At 31.6% G+C, this 9,267-nt stretch overlaps 2 protein-coding genes across 4 annotated transcripts; one reads left to right on the forward strand and one right to left on the reverse strand.

Moving 5' to 3' along the window:
* Positions 1 to 314: 314 nt before the first annotated feature.
* Positions 315 to 1,119, forward strand: LOC107888046 (MLP-like protein 31). Its single transcript, XM_016812223.2, has 2 exons — positions 315 to 552; positions 623 to 1,119. Exons 1-2 carry the CDS (start codon positions 363 to 365, stop codon positions 889 to 891), a joined length of 459 nt encoding a protein of 152 aa, XP_016667712.1. The 5' UTR covers positions 315 to 362; the 3' UTR covers positions 892 to 1,119.
* A 4,241-nt stretch (positions 1,120 to 5,360) lies between these two features.
* LOC107886327 (uncharacterized) lies at positions 5,361 to 9,267 on the reverse strand. 3 transcript variants are annotated; one of them, XM_016810226.2, is made up of 5 exons: positions 8,863 to 9,267; positions 7,891 to 8,004; positions 7,731 to 7,763; positions 6,427 to 6,460; positions 5,361 to 5,701 (listed from the first exon to the last, which is right to left on the reverse strand). In XM_016810226.2, the coding sequence occupies exons 1-5, from the start codon at positions 8,983 to 8,985 to the stop codon at positions 5,682 to 5,684; spliced, it is 324 nt and encodes a 107-aa protein (XP_016665715.2). In that variant the 5' UTR covers positions 8,986 to 9,267; the 3' UTR covers positions 5,361 to 5,681. The 3 variants fall into 3 exon arrangements, with proteins under 3 accessions (XP_016665715.2, XP_016665716.1, XP_040951781.1); XM_016810227.2 differs by having other exon boundaries at positions 7,891 to 7,989; positions 8,863 to 9,240; XM_041095847.1 differs by lacking the exon at positions 6,427 to 6,460 and having other exon boundaries at positions 8,863 to 9,240.

Genomic DNA, 9,267 nt, shown 5'->3' on the forward strand with positions numbered 1-9,267 from the left:
AAGACTTGTAAATAAATATTAGTAATTATTAATTATTAATTATTTATAATTATTTATTATTCAATTATGTTTATAATTTTTTACTATTATTGTTGGTACTTATCAACCTGCATTTGAATTGTGATCATTACAAGTTGTATTTGGAGAATCCAACCCAATTAGGCTTTTAAAAAGGAGAAAAAGGAAAGTCCTTTGTTCCACAATCTAGAGCGAATCATCAACACGTCTACTTGTCAATCACACATTTCAATTGCAATTTTTTCTTCCCACACTCGGGAGGGGTTAACAATTAACCGTTCTTCTATATAAGGCTATCCCCTAAGCACAACATTATCCCCCGAGTCCTTGCTACCAGACGATCCATGGCTCAAATTAGGAGGATGGATTGCAAGGTTGAGGTCAAGTCCTCAGCTGATAGGTTCTTTGATGCTTTCAACACCAAAGCTCACCTCATGCCAAAGATGTCCACTCGTCTTATTTCTGATGTAAAACTTCTTCAGGGTGATTGGAATTCTCTAGGATCTGTCAGAATGTGGGATTATGCTTCCCAAGGTATTAACCAAAACAAATATTCCCATTTTTATTTTTATTTGTACATTCATGTTTTGTTGCTCTCTTTTAGGTAAGTCTGCGGCTTGTAAGGAAGTTCGAGAAAACGTGGACGAAAAGAACAGGACGATTATTTACAGTATATTGGAGGGTGAAATCTCGAATTACTACAAGACCTGGAAGTCCACCCTTAATGTCACACCGAATGGAGAGGGAAGCTTGGCGAAATGGACCATCGAATATGAAAAGAAAAATGACCACGTCCCTGAGCCACTCAACTACTGCGATTTCTACGCCATCTGGTCCAAGGATGTTGATGCTTACCTTCTCAATGCCAAATGAAATATATATACATATATATATAAATAAATCAAAGCCCTTAAAAATTGTAAAATAAATTCGCTTTCTCTGTACGTACGAGAAAGCATGATTGTGAAGCATGGTGTCGCCATAATGGCCGCTGGGTTTTCAAAACATTTGCCAAAGAGAGCTGAAAGAAAGGGGTTTGCATCTTTAAATGTGGACTGGCAAATGAGAATATATATAGCCATGCATTATTACTGCTTAAAATGATCTCTTTCTTCCCTTTTCGTTTCTGTTGGGAAAATGAAAGTGATTCTTGAAGCATACACGATGCTAAAATTGAATATTCATATATAACATACTGGAACATATCTAACCAGCAGCAGTTGAAAACATATAAAACCTTCCTAACAATAATTAAAGCCATCAGCAAAAAAGCATAGAATTTCAAGAAGCAAATCATCACATGCAAACCTAACTGGATGCTTCAACAAATACAACAACAATGAAGTAGCCGTAATCTACCAACATAATGAAGTAGCCGTAATCTACCAACATAATTAATCTTTGCAGATCAATTTCAGGCATTGAGCGTTACTGTGCTCTATATTCTGATGAGCAGAAGTCAAAAGTTTTCATGATCTTTTATATGCTTCTTAACACCATGAAACAACAATCATGGAATCGGCTTGATAAAAAAGAAAAAAGAAAAAACCATGGAATCCGATTCAATCTTTACTCATTTCTTAATTGGATTTTAGTTACGTAACAGTACTTAAAGTTTCATTCGGAACCATAAACATCGATATGCGCCAAATAGTGTATATAAAGCGTATAAATTGCGGAATATGAGCATGAAAAGGACTAGCTCCCACTTGGCACTTGCACTTGCACTTGCACTTGCACTTGCCCCTTTTATTCATCTCCGATCGAGGGTCGCTGCGAACCATCCCAAAATGCTGTCGCGACATGAAATAGCAAGAAAAGTATAGACGTAAAGACCGCAGCTTCTCTGTGGTGTTTTCTATAATTTCCTCGCCAATACCATAAACTCTTCAGCATTGTTTATTTGTTTTTTACGCTTATTAATAATAGGTTAAATTATTGTTTACCACAGCTCTTTACTACACTCAACTAAGGATTCAGTCATTTACTTCAATTTGAATATTTATTCTTCCTACTATCATTAATGTTATGTATTAATCCAAATCATTAACACTCTTACAAATTCAAATAGTTAGCGGATATAATATTTTGTTTTCAAAAATATCAAACTCAAATTGCTTATGTCAATTAAAATGTAAAGAAATGATTGTATTTTTAAAGCTGATTGTGTGAATAATGAAGGATTCAATTACTATTGCATGAGATATAAAGAGGAGATTATATATGCCAGTCAACTGAATCAGGAGAAAGGGTCCACAAAGAGTTGGAGAAGATGGACACAGCTTTTATGGCCTCCACCACCGATGGGAAAATGGAAAATTAATGTAGATGGTGGTCAGAATTTGGAATATGGAATATGTATAGCTAGTGGTGTGATCCGAAATGCAGATGGTTTCTGGTGTCTGGGATTTGCAACAGGGTGTAGTCAGGGGGCTGGCATTGGCCCTACCCCTAAAATGAAAATTTTTATTTTAGGCTCTTGAAATTTTTTGAAAATTTTAAATTAGTAAAGGTAAAATTACACTTTGGCCCCCCTAAAATTATAAAAATTCAATTGAATCCTTTACAAATTATAAAAATATAAACTATAAAAAATTAAAATTTCATCCGGCCCCCCTAAAAAAATTTTCTGGCTTCGCCCCTGATTTGCAAGGAACATAGGGTTGTGTAGAACTCTAGGGCATACTTGATGGTCTTGAACGGGCTTGGAAGCTTGGTTGTTGAGATATGTTGTTAGAATCAGATTATTTGGAAGCTTTGCACCATATAGAGGGAACCTGACAATTAATCAACCAGAATCACACGTCGTAAATGCGTTTTGAAATTTGTTGAGGTGTGATTGGAATGCTCGTTTAACTCATGTGTATCATGAATGCAATAAGTTGGTTGATTATTTAGCAAAGGCTCCAGAATAAATGGACATTGGCTTTCACCTTTGGTCTCAACTCCCGAATTTTACTCTAAATATGTAGCGTGAAGACCTTACCAATTTATCTATTCCTAGATTAATTATTATGTAATACTCTAGAATGCTATTTTCTTTTTAAAAAATGTAAAGAAATTTTTTACCCAATTTGATAGCTCGACTTTCATTTCCTCCACCATATTGGTACTCTGCGTTTATTTTCTTTAAAAAAATGTGGCAAATAAGTAATCAATAAAAGCCTGCTAGGTGTTCAAAATACTACCTCCAAATCAAATAAGCAAATATCAAATAGTGCTAAAAATGAAACTTTCTTAAAAAAAAGTAAGATTATGCAAAGTAATAATAATAATAATAATAATAATAATAATAATAATAATAATAAGGAGGAGGAGGAGGAGGTTCTAAAAATACCTAGAATTTCAAAACAAGAATCTAAAAGATTGAGATTTTTCTTCAATTATTAATTTTTTTAAATCATAAAAATGTGGAAATTATGAAAAAAAAAATCATAAAACGTATGTCAAAACCATTTTAAATTTGAAAAACAGGAGTCGACTTAAAAACAAAAATGGAGTCGCCACCGATCTTTTCCGAGGTGTGATCAGATCACCTTGAGTTTGATCATTTTAATAAAATATTTTGATTTATTAAAAAGACGATTTTGATCTACGAAATTCGAGAATAAAGGTTTGGGAGTCGGTTACGCACGAGGAAGGATTAGCACCCTCGTAACGCCCAAAATTGGTACCGAATTGATTAATTAATGTTTTAACGTCGAATGTTTGAAAAGATTTTATAATACGATCCTTTTACTTTTATTTTTAAAAAAAACACTTGAATAAATTAAATGGAATGCTAAGACATTCTTATCTCGAAGAAATAAAATGTCACACCCAGTAAGTTAGGATACAACATTTCAAACCCTCGAAAATAAGTTTGTCTTTTAATTTTCAAAAGTCATGCATTTAAGTTTAAAAAAAAAAGATATTCGGTTATTTGGGTCAAATGAAAAATCGGAATCCAGTAAGTTAGGGCACAATCTCTCAAAATTTCAAATACAGAATATTGCCTTTATTTTTTAGAAATCCTTACATCAAGAAAACAAAGTGTCATATCCAATAAGTTGGGACACAACATCTTGAATTCTCGAGAATAAGCTTTTATTTGAAACTTATTTGTTTTGATTTAAGGAAGGGTACTCGATTACTTAGATTCGACGAGGAAAATCAAAACCCAGTAAGTTAGGGCACAATTTTCTCGAAGCTCTCAAATACGAGGATTGCTTTATTTTGAAAAAACTTTCGAATAAAAAGAAACAATTAAACGAAAAGCATTTTTATTTTAAACAATAATTTGTGAATAAAATATCGCGCTAATAAATTACAAAACACAAATACTAAAAAAGCAATTCACTAAAACTACAAGATGGACCAATTTTAAAACTAACATAGACAATCAAAAGAAATGATAATAAAATAACATAGTTAATAACGCAAATAATAATACATTAATAAAAAAAATCATACGTTAATAATAATATTAATGGTAAAAATAGAAAATAATATATATATATGAGGATGATGAAAGTATATAAGTAATAAAAATAATAAAATAATAGTAATAATAATCATAACAAATATAAAAAGAAAATATATAAGGTAATGAAAATATAGAATTAATTAACAATAATAATAGTAATAATAGAATAACGCTAACAGTAACCATAAACATAGTAATAACGATTAAAATATTAATAACAACAACAAAATAGAAGACAATAATAATATATTAATAAAAATAATAATAATATAGGGGAAAATATTATATAAGAAGATATAAATAAATGATGAAATAAAATAAAGGTACATAAGGTTTTTAGGTAAATAAATAAATAGAATGAAAATATAATAATAGTAGTAATAACAGTACAAAACTATTTACACTACAGGAAAACAAATTTTTAGCGGCGTTTTTTTTGTCTTTAGCGGCATTTTTAAGCGCCGCAAAAAACGTCGCTATATGCAACGCTGCAAAAATTAGTTGCGCTTTTTCGAAAAAATAGCTAAAGATCATGACCTTTAGCGGCGCGTTTTCGCAAACGCCGCTAAAAACCATGACCTTTAGCGGCGCTTTTTTCACAAACACCACTAAAGACCATAACCTTTAGCGGCACTTTTTTCACAAACGCTGCTAAAAATCATAACCTTTAGCGACACTTTTCTCACAAACGCCGCTAAAAATAATAATCTTACAAAAAATTATTTTAATTTAATTAAATAATATTTATTTTTATGTTAAATATTATATTATGTTTAATTTTTGAAATTTGAACTTTAAACTATATACATTTAAAGATAAATAAAAAATATTAATTAAATTAAATTTTCCATTAAAATTTAAACTTCAAAACTAAATATAAAAATTAATGAATTTAAATTTAATACATAAACATTGATTCAATATGTAATTTAATACATAAAAAAACACACACAGAGACACACAAAGTATTAGAATTTCTAAAACATAATTCATCCTAGTGAGAAAATAATGCCAAATCATCATCACATCTCATTAATCAAAGGAAAAAGATCAGAAAAGAAGAAGAAACAATATACAACAGAGGGCTGGTTCAAGCTTTTAGATGAAGCCTAAGTATTGCAATGCCTGCATATATAACTTAGTGAAGTACTTTGATCTTGATCTTGGTTAAGACTTGTTCCAGCAATAAAGAAAATTGTTAAACGGAATCTCGGTCACCTGATTGAGCAAAACAAGGAAATTAGCTATACCATTTACTGTAACGAAAGTGAAATCAGTAAAAAGTAAACCCATAATAAAAAAACTGATGCTAGGCTAATCGTAAATGCTAATGTCGCTGTAAATAAGTGACAGGCATAAGTCCAGTTTCATGTTGATGGACTTGTAAAGGCCTCAAAAAGAAAATAAGTAGCATATATGAAAAAGACAAAAAGGGTCAAATGAAGGTTAAAGGAGATGTCATGACAAACCTCACGTGTTTAATGTCTATCTCCTTTCTCGATTTCATGCGACTCATAACATGTTTCACTTTTTTTATTAAGCTCACAAATATCACAGGTTTTTAGTTATCATAATCTTAATTTCTATGTCCAATAGCATTGATAAAGTAATTATTTTTCATTCAAACAAATTTGGTATTATCTTTAGTCACTTTGAAATGTCTAATCGATGAAGATGAGCAAAAAATGCCATAGTTGCTGAAAACAAGCTTATGCCAAAGTTTGAACTCTATACCTCTAGCATATAGGGGATCTTGAACCCAAAGTATTGAAAATGTCGATCAAAAGGAAGAGGAGATAAATTTGACGATGAAACTCTAATGGAAAGACGTTAAACTTTTGGAAGAAAAAAGCAAAAGATGTTTAAGGGACTCATGTCAAAATCAAACTGGTAATGGATAAACTCGGGACTCATCAAGATAAAAAAAATAAAAAAGAACCTACCTCGTGCTATTGCATCCTCTTTCCTTCTCAACTCCTGCAAAATATAAAGTTAACATTCAGTTACTACAAGGACAAATATAATCTAAGAGCAAAATGAATAGCAAAATCACCTTACATATGTTTCTTGCTTTTAGATCATATATATTTTAATCATATATAAGATAAAAACATCAAAAGAAGTCTATGATTTTAATCATTTTGTGACCAAAGAATGGATGTTGGGTAGAAAATATATAAGAAAATGCATTGAGAATCGGAAACATGTACTTCAAAGTTAACATCTAAAATTAACATAACATAAAAAAAAAATTAACTTTTATGAATGATATAACAGCATAAAAAATATCTTCTATCATATAAAAACCTCAATTATTGATGGTTTTTTACTTATTAGTTTTAATTAATCATGAGGTCTCAAAACATGAAAAAGTGATTAATCAAAAGTAGACCATGGGAACACACATCTGAGGAAAAATATTGGACAGGAAAAAAAGGAGAATTGCAATGAAAATCATCTCAAACCCTTTTATTTTTCTCTTTCCTGGAAGTAAAGTGCTTGAAATTACAAAGACAAACTGCATAAAAATTCCATTACAACATGATTCCAGGAACATCTTGTATCAGAAATCATTCAGTTGCTCTTTATAAAATGTTAAATTCAGTATGAAATACAAGTTAATTAAGTTGAAGAAACGACCACACCAAGTCAATACAGTACTAAAATAAAAAGATGTAATTAAGGTAGTTGCTTATCTTAAACTTTAAGTCACGTTAGTGCAAATGCTAGATAAAACTTTTTATATCATCTTCCATTTCCGAACATAAATATAAAGCAAGTAAATCCAAAAACTCCAGTTGTTTGAGAACCCCATATGGAACCTATAAAGTAACCCACTTTGGTTCAGTTGTTATCGAAACCCCTTTTGTCCCTCCAGACATCTAAAAGCGAGTAAAGCTTGTTTACTATCTTTTGAACCAATTAAAGAGGCGCATGTGTGACCAATATAAATAATCTGAAAAGTGGACCGGATTAATCTAAAATTTAGACCAATAAATGAATCCTACAAAAGTGGACAATATTGATTTGAACTTTCTTTAGACAGCACTATCCTGCAGCATTAACAATGGACTGGCTATTCTATTGCTCTCACTAATCAGAGGAATTTACTACAATTCTTAAAATACATACTTACATATACAATTCTCACTATGTTATCCATCAGATTTGGACCAAAATTAAGTCAACTTACATTACACAAGAAGGGAATATTATTAAATATCTCTTACAAGCATTGAATTAATACCTGCAATTTGGGACGGAGGGCTTGAATTAATACCTAAAATAGACATGAGAAAAAAGAGTAAATCACCTCAACTGAAGAACTCCAGAAAAATAATTTTAATCCAGTACATAGCTATGATCTTTAATCAATCAACATTCCATAGTGAAGATAAGAACAAGACCTCCTGTTGAGATGACGGCATGGATTTTCCAGATTCCTGTGCAACAGTTCCGTCTACTAGTTCTTGATCTTTGGCGACCTCCATGCCTGACATCAGTTCCTTGCAACCGTCCAACTGACAGTAGCCCAGATATGAAACAAGTAATTTGCATTAAACTTTAGTAATGCCAAATTTTAGCAGATCACAAGCACCAGAAAAGGAGTTTCATTTATTACCATCAAACAAATAAGATCAGCAATGTAGAATAAAAATATAAAATCAAAGGAGAAAAAAAATCAGCCAAAAGGCCATGATGCAAGTTCTACAGAATACCCATATTTACTCAATACTGATCATTAGCATAATCAAACAGCAACAGGCATTAGTGAACTCGTTAGTGGAACTCACAACACATTCATAAGCAAAGAACGCCACAACAAAATCAAATTCAAGGAGGGGAATAGCAATTTTTGAGCATATTACCAACTTTCCAGCCTTAAAAATATTTCTTGATGCATATGTGTTTTACATCTAAACCAATTATATATTTGCAGCAACAATGAAAACCCCACAAGTCATTTACATTACAATTTATAACATGCCCAAAATATAGAAAAGATCCCATAACCACTAAATTAATTTCTCAAAAAGAGAAAAGATCCATACTTTAGCTAAAAAAAAATTGAAATTAAAAACCTAAGCAGATCCATACCTAACTGCAGTGGCAGTCAAACCGAAATTTATTTTTCCAACTAATTAAAAAAGCCTACGAGAACAAAACCTTAGGTGCTAGTAATTCTTTAACAAATTAATAAGCAAATCAATCAATCATAAATTAAAAGATGAGGAAAAGGAAAAGGGGAAATGGGAAAGATCGGGTACCTGAATCTGAACAGATCAATATTCCATTATGACCCAAGTTGTAATAATAAGAGAAGAAAGAAAAAGACCAGACATGAAAAAGCAAATTCAATTTTCTAGTGAGAAACTCACCCTCAAACTGAAACTGAAAGGGTGTTCTTTTTTCTTAAACGAGGAAGACCTTGCAACAGAAGGAGCTGAATACCTTTCTACGACTTTCGTTTCCCTTGTAGGCCTATCACTTCTAGGTGTCATTGGCTCTTTCTTCTCAGCCGAATCTCGACCAGATTTCCTAGAACTCCCCTTTCTACTATTACCTTTGAAGAAATGAAAAGGAAAAAGAAGTGTGAATGGTGTACGTGTATTGACTTGGTGTAGCTGGAAATGGGAAATTTGGGGGCAAATTTTGAGAGTTATTTGGGGATTTAGGGCGCGACGAAGATGAGAAGAAGAGGGAGTAATGAGCGGGTAACAAAAAATTGGGGATTTTGATTTTCCTTTTTTGTGGCGTTTCCACTAAAAACGTCATTATAATTT

This window comes from Gossypium hirsutum, chromosome A03, assembly GCF_007990345.1.
Source record: "Gossypium hirsutum isolate 1008001.06 chromosome A03, Gossypium_hirsutum_v2.1, whole genome shotgun sequence".
NCBI lineage: Eukaryota > Viridiplantae > Streptophyta > Magnoliopsida > Malvales > Malvaceae > Gossypium > Gossypium hirsutum.